This window comes from Vipera berus (genome assembly GCF_964194415.1).
Source record: "Vipera berus genome assembly, chromosome: Z".
In the NCBI taxonomy this organism is placed as follows: Eukaryota; Metazoa; Chordata; class Lepidosauria; order Squamata; family Viperidae; genus Vipera; species Vipera berus.
This window is the reverse complement of record NC_138205.1, coordinates 20,008,613-20,024,808: the sequence shown is the minus strand read 5'-3', so window position 1 is coordinate 20,024,808 and position 16,196 is coordinate 20,008,613. Positions and strand designations below refer to the sequence as shown.

At 40.1% G+C, this 16,196-nt stretch overlaps 1 protein-coding gene across 1 annotated transcript in view; it reads left to right on the top strand.

The window, feature by feature from the left end:
• Positions 1 to 388: 388 nt before the first annotated feature.
• Positions 389 to 16,196, top strand: part of LOC308678687 (protein KASH5-like) — a gene marked incomplete at both ends in the record, with an annotated part of 29,680 nt that continues 13,872 nt past the window's right edge. The window contains 9 exons of the mRNA XM_081345924.1: positions 389 to 503; positions 8,578 to 8,758; positions 11,976 to 12,137; positions 12,976 to 13,093; positions 13,683 to 13,733; positions 14,229 to 14,306; positions 14,440 to 14,496; positions 15,397 to 15,456; positions 15,830 to 15,894. Of these exons, the coding sequence (XP_081202050.1) occupies positions 389 to 503; positions 8,578 to 8,758; positions 11,976 to 12,137; positions 12,976 to 13,093; positions 13,683 to 13,733; positions 14,229 to 14,306; positions 14,440 to 14,496; positions 15,397 to 15,456; positions 15,830 to 15,894 (887 nt within the window). The remainder of the gene's footprint in view (positions 504 to 8,577; positions 8,759 to 11,975; positions 12,138 to 12,975; positions 13,094 to 13,682; positions 13,734 to 14,228; positions 14,307 to 14,439; positions 14,497 to 15,396; positions 15,457 to 15,829; positions 15,895 to 16,196) is intronic.

Genomic DNA, 16,196 nt, shown 5'->3' with positions numbered 1-16,196 from the left:
ACAGTGGTAATGTATTCATTAGCAGTGGTTCAGATACTTTCCCCCCCTTTCTTTATAGTAGATTCAGGGATTTGACATGTAGAGGCTATATATGTGTAACCATATATATGTATAGCTCAGAGAAATGTAAATAATAGAACATCCAAAGATTTCCTATGTACGTTCCAAAAGAAAAAAGTAGCAGTCTTTTTATACAGCTAAAAGTTATAGAGTTCAGAATCAGTTATACCTATGAAAAAGTTCAGAATCACTGACCATAGAGATCCAGTTAAGATTTTTCTTCTTTGATTTTTTTTTAAAGAGAGAAGAAAGGTCAAGAATAGATTGAGCAAATCTTAAGAAAAACATCCAATTTTTTTATTAAATGTAACTTCCTAATTCCTTAGCGATGCCACAGGACAGCATTGGTATCAGCAACAAGAACATCATTTTGAATGCAGGCCAGTACTCGGAAGAACAGGTTCTAAAATGCACATTCAAAGCATGTGATCCAGAAGAAACAGGTAAAAAGCATTTTAATATCATTTGGAAGCACTCAGCATTTAATCAAAGAACCCCTCTTTGTTTTGGTAAGAATTTTTGAGAATATAATGATGTGCCATATTATTTTACCAATGGTACTCGAACAGAAAATTTAATCTCAGTTGAATGGGGTTTGATTTAATAGTAGTCCTTGCTTAACAACTGGCCTGTTTGGCAACTGTTTGAAGTTACGATAATACTGAAAAAGTAACTTTACAACTGATTCTCATACTTAGTTGCAGCATCCCCATGGGCACATGATCGCCATTTGTGCGCTTCACAGGCAGCTTCTGACAAGCAGAGTCAGTGGAAAAGCTGGCAGTAAAATCTCAAGTTGCGGTCATGTGACATCTCACTTAATGACCATGTTGCTGAGTGACAGACTTACCACTCTCAATTGTTAAGGGATAGAAAGTTCCAGTTGTTAGAGAGAAGACTACCTATATTTTGCTAGTCTTAGATCTCGCTAGTCATTATCCAGGTATATCTTCATTCTATGAGGGATATAAGCTTGAAAAACAAATGAAACCTAAAGTGATGAAGAAACTAACATAATTTTTCATGCTTGTGTAGTATAGCAGCATATACCACAGAGTCCAGGCTGACAGTGATTTTTGGTTATATGCAGATTCTCATTCCAACCGGTGAATTCTGTAGTAAAATAAGTTTTGTAAGATGGGTAGGTAAAGGGCATTCAAGGACTTAAGTCATTTTGTCACTAGACTTAAAGCATTTTCCGACCCATTGCGACCCTATGGACAACATTGCTCCAGGCCTTCCTGTCCTCTACCATCTTATGGAGTCCATTTAAGCTCACGCCTACTGCTTCAGTGACTCCATCCAGCCACCTCATTCTCTGTTGTCCCCTTCTTCTATTGCCCTCGATCTTTCCCAGCATTAGGCTCTTCTCCAGTGAGTCCTTCCTTCTCATTAGGTGGCCAAAGTCTTTGAGTTTCAGCTTCAGGATTTGGCCTTCTAAAGAGCGGTCAGGGTTGATCTCCTCTAGGACTGACCAGTTTGATCGCCTTGCAGTCCAAGGGACTCGCAGGAGTCTTCTCCAGCACCATAGTTCAAAGGGTTCAATTCTTTGGCGCTCAGCCTTTCTTATGGTCCAGCTTTCACTGCCATACATTGCAACTGGGAAGACCATAGCCTTGACTATACGCACTTTTGTTGGCAGGGTGATGTCTCTGCTTTTTAGTGTGCTGTCTAGATTTGCCATGGCTTTCCTCCCGAGGAGCAAGCGTCTTTTAATTTCTTGGCTACAGTCCCCATTTACAGTGATCTTGGAGCCCAGGAAAATAAAATCTGTCACTACCTCCATTTCTTCCCCATCTATTTGCCAGGAACTGAGAGGGCCGGATGCCATGATCATGGTTTTCTTAATGTTAACTTGTGGGCCAAGTTAAAAAACAACAACAGTGGATTCTCTGGCTTCATTTTCCTTTTCCATCAAATTTTTACCTGCTTAGCACGGGGGTGTCAAACTGCTGGCCAGCAGGCCGGATGTGTTATGGCGAAACCACGCCCACCCCATTGCCCGGCAGTGGAAAAAAAGTTGCGATGCGTCGGGACAGGTCACGTTGACGTTGCGAGTTTGACACCCCTGTGCTAGCAGAAGAAATATCTTCCAGGCTTGTGTGCAGTGTGGAGAGTTTGAATGGGTACTTAGAATTACAAGCTTACCCGCTTGTTAAGTTGTTTAGGAGAGGAACCTCTCTCAGTGGTCCTTTTGCAGCCCTTTTCTGCACCTGGGACCAGCCACATTATTTCTTCGCACGTTCCAGTGCTATTCTGAAAGAATGCTAAGCCTGAGTTCAGGAATACCCCAGCTGGTAGGTAAAACACAGAAGAGGGATGCAGAGTGAAGTGGGAGGGAGTAATGCTAACAAGCACACCTTGTCTTTAACTAGTGCTGCAAGGGAAGAGTTGGGCCTGCCAAAAGGACCAAGTAGTTCATTCTGAATTTTATCTGTTGCCATTTGCACCCAGTTGTAGCCAATAGCTGGATTAACTTGCACCAAAAAGTTAGTAGTTAAAAGTAGTTAAAATTGGGGGGGAAATATGGCCACTACTACGCAAAACTTCAGCGGCCAAAAAGCCAACGCAGTCCTGGGCTGCATCAACAGAAGGATAGCATCAAAATCATGAGAAGCGATAACACTGCTGTATACCACACTAGTGAGGCCACACTTGAAATACTGCATACAGTTCTGGTCCCCGTGATACAAAAAAATAATAATAAAAATGCCGAGACCCTAGAAAATGTGCAGAGGAGAGCAACAAAGATGAAAAGGGGTCTGGAAGCTAAATTGTATTTATTTATTTTATTTATTTATTTTTGGGACTTATATGCCGCCCTATCTCCCAAAGGACTCAGGGCGGCTAACAACAATAAAAATCCAATAATACAAAAGTTAAAAAAGATAATGAGCAGTTGAGGGAGTCCAGTATGTCTGGGCTGTTGAAGAGAAGGATTATGGGGGACATGATAACTGTCTTCCAGTACTTGAGAGGCCGTCACAGAGAGGAGCGGATTGACTTGTTCTCCAAAGCACCAGAGTGCAGGAGAAGAAGTAATGGGTGGAAGTTTGTTAAAGAGAGATCCAACCTAGAAGTAAGGAGAAATTTTCTGACAGCGAGAACTATTAATCAATGGAATAGATTGCCTCCTGGATTTCTGGGTGCTCCATCAGTGAGTTTTTCAAAAAATAGACAGGAAAGCCATTTGACCAAGAAAGTATAACGCCTCCTGACTTGAGCAGGGGGTTGAACTAGAACAGGGCTTTTCAACCTTTCCCCCCATTGTGCCACTTTTAGGATAGGGCAACATCCGAGCACCACCAGTCGCCTGGCAAGGTGTCAACTTGATGACCCCCCCCCCAAAAAGGAAAAAACTGATGAAGTACAGGTAGTCCTTGACTTACAACAGTTCGCTTAGTGACAGTTTGAAGTTACAATGGCACTGAAAAAAGTATACCCCAATCCACAGCCAAGCAAGACACCTGCCTGCCTGCCCGGTGGCGCTCTTCCTCCTGTCCGAGGTTTTCATTGTTGTGAACATTTCTGTTGAGGATTGGCAGCAGGGGTGGGGTGGGGTGGTTGCATGACCCTGGGACACTGTGACCGTCATAAATATGAATCAGTTGCCAAGCATCTGAATGTAAATCACAAGACCCTGGAGATGCTGCAACATTCCAGCTGATCGGCGCTTTTTCTAGGCTCAACAGACATCCTGGGATCAGTGCCACTTTCCAGCTGGAGCCTGGCGCTTCCACTGAGCCTTGACAGCCCCAAGAAGTGCTGATCCTGGCGCATCCACTGAGCCTTGACAGCCCTGCAGCTTCAGCCGTCTCTCGCTCAGGCTTGTGTGGTGCTGCCACCGGTTCAGCTCATTCCCCTCCCCCGCTACCACTTTTCTAGGATGGTCGCGTACCACCTGCCAGGTGCCAATGTATCACAGGTGGTACCCGTACCACTGGTTGAAAAGCCCTAGACTAGAAGACCTTTAAGGTCCCTTCCAGCCCTGCGGTTTATGTTGTATGAAACTACATTTTGGATAACAGAATATTTGTAATGTATTCAGTGTTGATAGAACTAGCAAACAACATATGGCAGAACCTGGCTCTTTCCCAGTTTAAATCAATCTGTGCAGCACAGTGCTCCTACTTTTCCAAAAGAGCTACCTCTGATCAATCTGTAAGATCCGACAAATGGGCAGATTACTCTGTGGAAGTTAGGTATCCAGTTTCACTCAGCCTTTTATAAAATAGTCATGGAAGGCAGTACTTAGGATGGAAGGCTATGCCCACAGTAGCCTAAGATAACCCATAAATTGTGGGCAGATTGCAGCTCTTGACCACATAACCTGCCTCATAACTGTTCGATATAACAGTAGCTAAATGGCTGCACAAAATGCTGGGGAAATTATCATAGGAGAAAAATGAACATATTTTTATCTTATTTAAAAAAAGTTTATTAAGTGGAATATCTAAAGTTAATGTAGAAAAAATAATAACATATAATTAACACAGGGAAATGATATATTAAGCTGAAAATGTTTTAAAATTTAGTGAAAACGTTTAGGGTATTTTAGACCTTTCCCTACTTCTATATTGAGGCTTCAGTATAGAATGTTTTCCTGCAAGTGATTTTCTGCGTTCATAAGAAACTCATTTAAAAAAGGAAACAAAAATTATTCTACATTAAAGATTTCAGACAAATTTCCTTCTGTGTTTCCTAAGCCTTTATTCATTTACAGAGCACATAGTTTCTTGTAGTGGTTAAAGCACCAGGCAGGAAATATGAGACTGTGAATTCTAGTCTTGCCTTTGGCACAAAGCCAATTGGAGACCTTGGGCCAGTCATTCTCTCTCAGCCCTAGGAAGGAGGCAATGGCAAACCACTTTTGAAATCTTGGCAAGAAAACTGCAGGGACTTCTCCAAGGCACTGTCTCAAAGGCACTGAAAAAAATGTTACATGCTAGTCATGTTTAACAATGACAATCTCTCTCTCTCTCTCTCTCTCTCTCTCTCTCTCTCTCTCTCTCTCTCTCTCTCTCTCTCTCTCTCTCTCTCTCTCATACATGAAGATACACATAGCTGTTCCTCTTCTCCTCCTCCTCTTCCTCCTCCTTTTTTATCTGTCCTTATATGTAAAAACTAACAAGGGAAATCAGTTTAATATCTTTGGCCTTATATATTAGTTTTCTCCCCTTCATGGATTACTGCCTTGTCGTGGCGAAGGGGCTTGCGTAATTCAATGAAGCTATGAGCTATGCCGTGCAGGGCCACCCAAGACGGACAGGTCATAGCAGAGAGTTCTGACAAAACGTGATCCACTGGAGAAGGAAATGGCAACCCACTCCAGTATCATTGCCATGAAAACCCTATGGACAGTACCAAAAGGCAAAACGATATGACGCTGGAAGATGAGCCCCTCAGGTCGGAAGGCGTCCAATATGCTACTGGGGAAGAGCAGAGGGCTAGTACTAGTAGCGCCAGAAAGAATGAAGCGACTGGGCCAAAGCCGAAAGGACGCTCAGCTGTGGATGTGTCTGGTGGTGAAAGGAAAGTCCGATGCTGTCAAGATTTTTTCTCCATAGGAACCTGGAATGTAAGATCCATGAATCAAGGAAAGCTGGACGTGGTCAAACAAGAGATGACAAGACTGAACATTGACATCTTAGGTATCAGCGAACTAAAATGGACAGGAATGGGTGAATTTAATTCAGATGACCATCAGGTATACTACTGTGGGCAAGAATCCTTCAGAAGAAATGGAGTAGCCTTCATAGTCAATAAAAGAGTAGGAAAAGCAATACTGGGATACAATCCTCAAAATGACAGAATGATCTCAGTTCGAATCCAAGGCAAACCATTCAATATCACAGTAGTCCAAGTCTATGCCCCAACCACCAGTGCTGAAGAGGATGAAATTGACCAGTTCTATGAAGCACTACAGCACCTTATAGAAGTAACACCAAAAAATGATGTTCTTATCATCATGGGGGATTGGAATGCTAAAGTAGGAAGCCAAAAGATAACTGGAATAACAGGCAGGTTTGGCCTTGGAGTGCAAAATGAAGCAGGGCACAGGCTGATAGAATTCTGTCAAGAGAATGTGATGGTCATAGCAAACACTCTTTTCCAACAACCCAAGAGACGGCTCTACACATGGACATCACCAGATGGTCAACACAGAAATCAGATTGACTATATGCTCTGCAGCCAAAGATGGAGAAGCTCTATACAGTCAGTAAAAACAAGACCAGGAGCTGACTGTGGCTCAGACCATGAGCTTCTCCTTGCAAAGTTTAGGCTTAAACTGAAGAAAGTAGGGAAAAGCACTAGGCCACTCAGGTATGAATTAAATCATATCCCTGTTGAATATACAGTAGAGGTGACAAATAGATTTAAGGAATTAGATCTGATAGACAGAGTGCCTGAAGAACTATGGACAGAGGTTCGCGACATTGTACAAGAGGTAGCAACCAAAACCATCCCAAAGAAAAAGAAATACAAGAAAGCAAAATGGCTGTCTGAGGAAGCTTTGCAAATAGCTGAGGAAAGGAGGGAAGCGAAAGGCAAGGGAGAAAAAGAAAGATACGCCCAATTGAATGCAGAATTCCAGAGAATAGCTAGAAGAGATAAGAATGCCTTCTTAAATGAACAGTGCAAAGAAATAGAAGAAAACAATAGAATAGGGAGGACCAGAGATCTTTTCAAGAAAATTGGAGAAATGAAGGGAACGTTTAATGCAAAAATGGGCATGATAAAGGACCAAAATGGCAGGGACCTAACAGAGGCAGAAGAGATTAAGAAGAGGTGGCAAAATTACACAGAAGAACTATACAAGAATGAGCTTAACGTCCCTGATAATCACAATGAGGTGGTCACTGACCTCGAGCCAGACATCCTAGAATGTGAAGTGAAGTGGGCCTTAGAAAAACTGAGCAACAACAAAGCTAGTGGAAGTGACAGTATTCCAGCTGAGCTATTCAAAATCTTAAAAGACAATGCAGTAAAAGTGCTACACTCAATTTGCCAGCAAATTTGGAAAACTCAACAGTGGCCACAGGATTGGAAAAGATCAGTTTACATTCCAATTCCAAAGAAAGGCAGTGCCAAAGAATGTTCAAACTATCGCACCATTGCACTCATTTCTCATGCTAGTAAAGTCATGCTTAAAATCCTACAAGCTAGACTCCAGCAGTATGTGGATCGAGAACTACCAGAAGTACAGGCAGGATTTCGAAGAGGCAGAGGAACTAGAGATCAAATTGCTAACATACGCTGGATCATGGAGAAAGCTAGAGCGTTCCAGAAAAACATCTACTTCTGTTTCATTGACTATGCTAAAGCCTTTGATTGTGTGGATCACAACAAACTGTGGCAAGTTCTTAAAGAGATGGGAGTACCAGACCATCTTATTTGTCTCTTGAGAAACCTATATGCGGGTCAAGAAGCAACAGTGAGAACTGGACACGGAACCACTGATTGGTTCAAAATTGGGAAAGGAGTCCGGCAAGGCTGTATACTGTCGCCCTGCCTATTTAACTTATATGCAGAGCACATCATGAGAAAGGCAGGGCTAGATGAATCAAAAGTTGGAATTAAGATTGCCGGAAGAAATATCAACAACCTAAGATACGCAGATGATACCACTCTAACGGCAGAAAGTGAAGAAGAACTAAAGAGCCTCTTGTTGCAGGTGAAGAAGGAGAGTGCAAAACTTGGGTTGAAACTTAACATTAAGAAAACCAAGATCATGGCATCTGGCCCTCTCAATTCCTGGCAAATAGATGGGGAAGAAATGGAGGTAGTGACAGATTTTATTTTCCTGGGCTCCAAGATCACTGCAGACGGGGACTGTAGCCAAGAAATTAAAAGACGCTTGCTCCTGGGGAGGAAAGCCATGGCAAATCTAGACAGCACACTAAAAAGCAGAGACATCACCCTGTCAACAAAAGTGCGTATAGTCAAGGCTATGGTCTTTCCAGTTGCAATGTATGGCAGTGAAAGTTGGACCATAAGAAAGGCTGAGCGCCAAAGAATTGAGGCCTTTGAACTGTGGTGCTGGAGAAGACTCCTGCGAGTCCCTTGGACTGCAAGGCGATCAAACCGGTCAGTCCTAGAGGAGATCAATCCTGACTGCTCTTTAGAAGGCCAGATTCTGAAGCTAAAACTCAAGTACTTTGGCCACCTAATGAGAAGGAAGGACTCACTGGAGAAGAGCCTAATGCTGGGAAAGATCGAGGGCAATAGAAGAAGGGGACGACAGAGAATGAGGTGGCTGGATGGAGTCACTGAAGCAGTAGGCGCGAGCTTAAATGGACTCCAGAAGATGGTAGAGGACAGGAAGGCCTGGAGGAATGTTGTCCATAGGGTCGCGATGGGTCGGACACGACTTCGCAGCTAACAACAACAACATTAGTTTTCTAGTACAGATTTGTTTATATTTATATCAGTTTAGCCTGTGTTTCATTAAAAGAATAGTACATATAATTTTGGATTGTCTATCCACATTCTTAATCCACTCTATTCTGATCATAGGACATGTTTCTGTTTCCCACATCATTGAATACTTACAAGAAATGACAGGGCAAAGCTGTGAAGACTGGAGGCTTCAGTCTCTCTACAAGAGATTGGACCCTGAAGAACAAGGACTTACTGTTGATTTTTCTACCTTTTATTCTGTTATGAAAGATTGGATTGCAGACTGTCAACAGGAAGGGTGAGTATTAAGAGTATTGAGAAGTTGTCTTACAGTTTGCTCTGGCATCAATATTAACTTTCCCAGATTAATCCATTTGTAATCCATTAATCCATTGTTCTCAAATGTTGTGATTTTTGTGATATTATATTAAAGAAAGTTAGGCATGATAAATGTTTGTTTTACTTTATGTTCATGTCACCAATTTTCAGAGGCCTTACATGGTTAACAATGAACAGTAAACAATGAACATTTAAAATTCCCCCAAACCAAATCCATATAAAACCCAAATCCATATAAATAAGCCACGTGTGCTACAGATCTGATCTGCATTTTATGGAACTCCTCTACTGCTATCTGGAAAAGAAAAGCTTTGCAAGTTTTCTTGAAATACAGGAGGGATAAAACTAAAAAGTTGGCCTGAAATTACCACAGTCTCAGTACAGGTATCAGCTATTTTGTTTGAAAATGGAAAGATTGAAAGTTGTAATACAGCATTTCTGGGAGGCGCCTATTTAATGGAGGATGAATAAAATGATGCTTGCAAATATCCTGAAAGTAGGCAGCTAAATCTCTTGCCTTGAATCTCAAAGAGTCTGTTAATGGAGTTAAATGTTGCATTTTTGGAAGAGTGGTCATTAGTGTAAAATTGCAGGATTTAAATTTGCCATATCTGGAGCTATTTGAAGCCAAGAAATTAAAATGATTCAAATAAATGGCATAATTGTGCATTCTGAAAATTGGTCAACATAATGGATAAATATTACTGCCAAAATTGACTAAGTAAAATAGAGTATTTCCAAACTTTTGTTTGTTGGTAATAAAGTTTGGTGTAGGTTCGTCATCTGTTGGTACTTCTGGATTCCTGTTGCACATGGCGGAGTATGCTGCATGAGAATGCAGTCTGGCATGTGGATTTGTAATGTGGCATTTTTTATGTTTCGTTGCCCACAGTTCAATAAGGTTACATATTTTCACCAAACTGCAAATAACTACCTTATTCCAGTAGCAAGTCTCTCCTACCCAAAGAGTGAACAGTCTTGACTCTTTCATCAAGTGTATTCTGCCCATACAGGCAATATTAATTCTGGTTTCTTTATTCTTGCTGCTATCTTCATCTATGTTTCTGTGTGCCTGTAACTGAATACTATCATTTTATAATATATCCTCAACCTTCACTCCTGAGTTTTGCCATCAACATTTCCAGTACCCATTTTTTTATTTTATTTTATTTTAATTCCATTTATATCCCGCCCTTCTCCGAAGACTCAGGGCAGCTTACAAGCTTAGCAATAGCCTTCATTCTATGTATATGCCTGCTTATTAGGGCTTTCACACACACCCCAGCGGCATTATTACAAAGTCAGCTTAATTGCCCCCAACAATCTGGGTCCTCATTTTACCTACCTCAGAAGGATGGAAGGCTGAGTCAACCTTGAGCCTGGTGGGATGCGAACCTGCACTAATTGCAGGCAGCTGGTGTTACTTAAGGAGGCATTAGCCCACTGCTCCACCAAGGCTCTTGATCCTAGATGAGATGCCCGGTTTTGAAGAGTTAAAGTGCATTTGTATAAACGTTTTGATCAAAATATGGCAAACATGATCTTCAGTTTATTTTTATGTCAATTAAGAGTCTTCTTATAATTCCAGAAGGTTGGATAAATATTCTGCTAGCACTTAGTAGGACAATCAAATTAAGGTTGTGGCAAATCAAAAGGTCATTCAGTGCTGATTTAGTTCCTCAAGTTACTGATTTTCAATGGAGAAAATATCTGATTTTCTCCTTGTTCAGTATTTATACAGTATTTATCCACATGCATAGTATCCATTTGGACTGTCAACTGGACTTCCAGTGGGATGGTAATGCAGGGGGCTGCACGTACCTAAGTTTCAAATGATACTTCTAAAATTTATTCCATAAATATTGTGCAGGAGCTTTTTTTAATTGAAGCACACAGCATCAGTATCAGCTGTAGTTTGACTGCGACAAGCTAAGTTTGCAGAAGTGCGGTATGCCAATAATAAAGAATGTAAACTAAAGGTGGAACTCCAATAAACGTATCTCACATAGTATCAATTTTGAGAAGCATGTGTTAATTATAAAGACTGATAAGAGAAGTAGTTTTATATTTTTGTTTAGCTTTCTCAATAATGAACATGAGTAACCTCTTCAACACAATGTAGAAAAAATATGATATACAGTAATGCTATTTCAAGATGTAATATCTTCTGGAATTATTCTTATAGTCAATCCTTACTCTCTTGCTAAGATAGTTTTAAAAAGAATTATATGCCACAAAATGTCATGTATTCAAGGTAAAAAAAAAGGTTTTTTTAAAAAAATGTTCTGCTTACTTTCTACATATATGTGGTATATATACAATCTAGCTAACTGACTTACAGTACTATTTGTCAGCCACTATGGAAACATTTTGAATAAGAAGTGAGGTGAATAAGGTTTTAGATGTCTAGTACACAACAAAAGGTATATATACCCAGTATTTTTGATAATAGATGAAATGGTGAAAGGTTACTTCCACTGAACCTATAGCTTATATCAGAAGAACAGTGAATACTGTATGTCATGGTTCCGATAGATGAAACCAGTAAAAGAACTTCAAGGCAAGAATTCTTCTTTAAAGAACATTTTATTCGGAAACAAAATATCGGCACTTACATAGTTGAACCCAAAACTGAGATTCCTCCCCCCAGATACAAAGTAACAAGTTGCAATTCTCATCCCTGAAACGCTGTCATAAATCACATTCCCCAATTAACGCAAGACGCAGGCTTTCCTCGCCGGCCTCTCAGCCCGCCAAAATCTTATCAGACCATGTCCTTGGGTTCCCATACTTCTACGCTGTTATGGCTAGCTAAACCGTCAAGCGTTCATCCCACCCACCCCTTCTACATCTGAACTCTAAAAGAATAGAAAAGGCACGTTAGAAGCAAAAGTAAAAATGGCTGCTGATTCCCTGTTGTCAGAGTGACGACCGCCATTGTCACAGCGTGGACAGAATTATTGGCAATAGGAACTGTCCGTTCACAATTATTCTGGACCCCACAGTTGTAACGAACAATTTGTTGCTTAAGATAAAATATTTGATCCAATGTTGCATACCATACGTAGGCTATGTAATGATGAGTGTGGCATAGTTAGCATTGTAATGGAATATCATTGCAAAAATCACTTTCCAATTTATTGTTTGGGTTTTTTTTCTGTTTTTTCCCCAAGAAGGGAAGAGGCTACTGATTTGACAGACCGTATCGAGGACTTACACCATGACAACAAACAGCTAGCAATGCAGAATGTTAAACTACAGAAAACTATTGAGGCTGCTGAAGAGCTCAATTCAAGACTCTCTGAAGAGATTTCTCAATTGAAAGGGAAGCTGAGAAGGTAAATGGCAGAACTGCCTTACATGATTGTAAGGATTGATAAGGATGAATCTCAGAATGCAACTAGTACATTAAGAATGTGAGAAAGTACTTAGGAAAAGGAAAAATAATAATAATTTGACGCCTTTATGGAGCATTATGCATATATTAGGGATGCGGTGGCTCAGTGGGTTAGGACGCTGAGCTTGTCGTTCAGATGGTCGGTAGTTTGGTGAGTCGAATCCCGAGTGCCGCGTAACAGAGTGAGCGCCTGTTATTCGTCCCAGCTTCTGCCAACCTAGCAGTTCGAAAGCACATAAAAATGCAGGTAGAAAAATAGGGACCACTACGGTGGGAAGGTAACAGCGTTCCGTGCACCTTTGGCGTCTAGTCATGCCGGCCACATGACCACGGAGACGTCCTCGGACAAGCGCTGGCTCTTCGGCTTTGAAATGGAGATGAGCACCGGCCCCTAGAGTCGGAAACGACTAGCATGCATGTGCGGGGGAACCTTTACCTTTACCTTACTATGCATATATTGCTGAAATTTAAACATAGAAGTAACTCAGTGAGGGATCAGTACAGACCTTTGAAATATTCCCTCTACACTGAACATGTCTTAACACCTCATATATTTTTCTCTGTCAACATCTTTTTATAATGTTTTTTTTTGCTTCTTTCTGCAGTGCCAGCTTCCCAATATAGGTTTGTGCCTAGATTAACTTCTGTCTAAATTTTGAGCTATTATTTCTCCCTTTCTTTTTCAACTTTGTTTTCTGTTCATCACATATTCATGTTAATAAAGTTTAAAGGCAGACTTCAGACCATTACGACTGAACACATACTTTATTATATTACAGCAACCAACAAACACTGGAACAAGCTAAAGTCTTGGCAAATGAATTGGAAGATCTGAATTTTTTTTCAAAAAGTATGGAGGAGGAAAATAATAGATTACACATACAAGTGCGGCAGCTGGTAGGTCTCTCTGTACATTTAATCTACCCTGTAAGGTAACTATATTGCTAAGTGATGCAGTCATTAAGCCTTGACAAATCAAGGCTTGAACTATCTTGCTTTGCATGTAACGAGTCTATCTCATATATTAGTTTCCCCTTTTAAGTTGCATTACTGAAATAAATGAACTTTTGCACAATATTCTAATTTTTCGAGTTTCACCTGTATTTACAATTATTTTAAAAAGTGACTTACTATTGGTCCCCACACTTAGGATCATCACAGTGTCTCTAAGATTACATGATCAAAATGTGGGTGTTTGGCAACCGGCATGCGTGTGTGTGTGTGGGTCACACGATCAATGTTTGCGATCTTCCCTGGGGCTTTCCAACAAGCAGAGCCAATGAGGGAAGCTGGATTTGCTTAATGATTGTGTGATTCACTGAATGACAATAATGATTTGCTTAATAAGCGTAGCAAAAAAAAATTGCAACATTGGAGGCAACTCACTTAATGACTGCATCGCCATGAAAATATAGCATGGACACAACTTTTTTCAGAACTGTTGTGACGGCCATTCGGTCAATATGTTTTCTTCTATATACTTTAGGAAAAAGAGCAGCATCTTCTCTCTGTTAAGATGGATAACCTTCAGGATGAGGTAAGGTAAAGAGGGGGAGAGTTCAGAAAGTGAGGTTATAGTAGTTATGCCTGAAATAATTGCAGGGCTCACTAGCCACTTCCGTTTAACAGAATTTCAAAGGCAGCAGAAAATTGTACCAGCTTGAAATTTTCTATCCTCATTGCTGATCCCTATCTAACTTCTGTTCCAAGTCACTACAATTGCCTAACCTGCCTCTGAGATACTGAGTAACAATGCCTAACACACATTCTTACTTTAAGGCTGCCTTCCGATAGTGTCAGAATAAAAGTGAGATATTTTTTAACACATGTACAGCTAATAATCTTTTATTTCAACAAGAATCACTGCATGAAATTGCACGTTACCCCCATAAAAGTGTAATTGTATCTATTAACTACTCGTTGCACGTTGGATTTTATTATCTTCCTCACTAAGCTGGAAAAGAAACTAATCAAAACACCATCAACACACAGAGGTAAGAAACATTAATAATCTGTTCTATTTGTCTTCCAGAACAAAAAGTTGCTTCTGGAAAAGGAAAGCTCAGAGGGTAAAATCAAAAAGCTATTTAAAAAGAAAGCCAAAATGAAGGTATGAATGAGCTGAATTGTATACATAGTTTATCAAAAATGTCAGTGTACCCCTAGTTGGGTAGTTAACTGCAGTGCTTATAATTTGGTTATCTGATTGCAACTACCGTACTTGTATTTTTATTTCCTCATAGTCACAACTCTCTGAGTATGAAAATCATATCTCCTGCAAAGATGCTGCCCTTAATAAGGTAAGTTGTTTGTCCAGAGTATGCCAAACTGAAAATGTAGCTATGTCATAGTGGGGAGGTAAAATAACAGTGTGCGTCTTATGATATTCTATGCCTGTGGTGGCGAACTTATGGCACGCGTGCCACAGGTGGCACGCAGAGCCCTCTCTGTGGACACGCGCGCCATCATCCCAGTCCTAGGCCTTCAAGTTGGGTTTTATAAAACTTTTCACTTTAGGCCTCCACCGCCATGTGCAAAAAAAAAAAGGTTCAATCAATCAATTTCAACTTCTTGCGGGGAAAAAAAAAGATCTTGCAAAGTTGGAATTGATTGATTGAACTTTTTAGTCCCACCCAGTCTGCCGTTACCACCGCAGCCATGCCTACCCAATGGGCCACACCCACCCAATGGGCCACGCCCACCCAGCACCCGACGATACATAAGTGGGTTTTGGGTTGCAGTTTAGGCACTCAGTCTCTAAAAGGTTCGCCATCACTGTTCTATGCTATTATGATTATAGGGATTAAAACAACTGAAGAGTTTTTGCTATCCTAGCTATAATAATAAATGCAGATACCATTTTAAACACTCATCACCACTAATTTATTAAAGCTGCTTCACTTTTTCAGACTTTTATGAGCCTGAAAAATTGATGTTGCAGAGGTATACATTTTACAGCAATTCAAAATGATTCTTCTGACGTTAAAATAATTGACAACCTCCGGCTAACTTGTTTTGTTGCTGCATTCAGGAATCCCTAGGTGTCACTACAACTTCAATGTTCAATTTAATTTGATTATGAAAAAAGAAGCAATTCCTAGTTTCAGATAGCTACTTTCAAAATCTTTGCTAGAACACAGTTTGCTTTGTGATGCTGAATTACTTTCTTGTTTGGATTTTATTAATGTTTATATTTACAGAAAACAAAACAAATTGAAGAACTTACAGTAACTCTGGATGAATATCAAATGATGGTACAGGTGATGTACATTTTAATTGTGACAAGAAGGAATCTAGCCAGAGTGTCATTAAGCAATCCAGGCACAAGGTTGCTTGGAATGTCAACAAATTATTATCCTCAAGTTTCCCACTTCACTTCCATAATTGTAAAAGTATTGGTAACTCATATTAGGAAGGTGAAGATTCACAGGTTTTTCAACCCTTGCTTCAGTTTATGGCAAGTGTTCCACATCAATGGAATTACTGAAATGTTAATGAAATTGAACATTCCTGTAAAGTACGGTAAGTCTATGCAGATTTCTAGATATTTCTGTTAGGCTGCTGTCTTGCTTCTTTTCTCTACACTATTATAGCAGGTGTTGTACATAATCTTATACTGTACTGTCCATATAGGAATTGAAACTGGAAGTTAGTAGGCTTCAGGAACACTTATGTCAGTCCTATCAAGACCTAAAAATGTAAGTGTTAGCAGCATTGGATATTTTTAGTGTGAACGTTTTAAGATGTGCTGTAATGCCTATTGAATGCTAATACTATAATATTTGCTACAAACTGTATTTTTAAGGAAAGACTAAAAAGTGATATTTAATAAATACCATACATAACTGCTATTCCAACAAATCTTGAGGCTAATTTGTAATTACATTATTCTTTTTCAGCCTGAATCATGGTCAATCTCATATTTATTCACAAGAAATTATGTAATGCATGTGTAATATAAAGCCTTTTTGTTATATTAGCTTAACTATATCTTAATTTT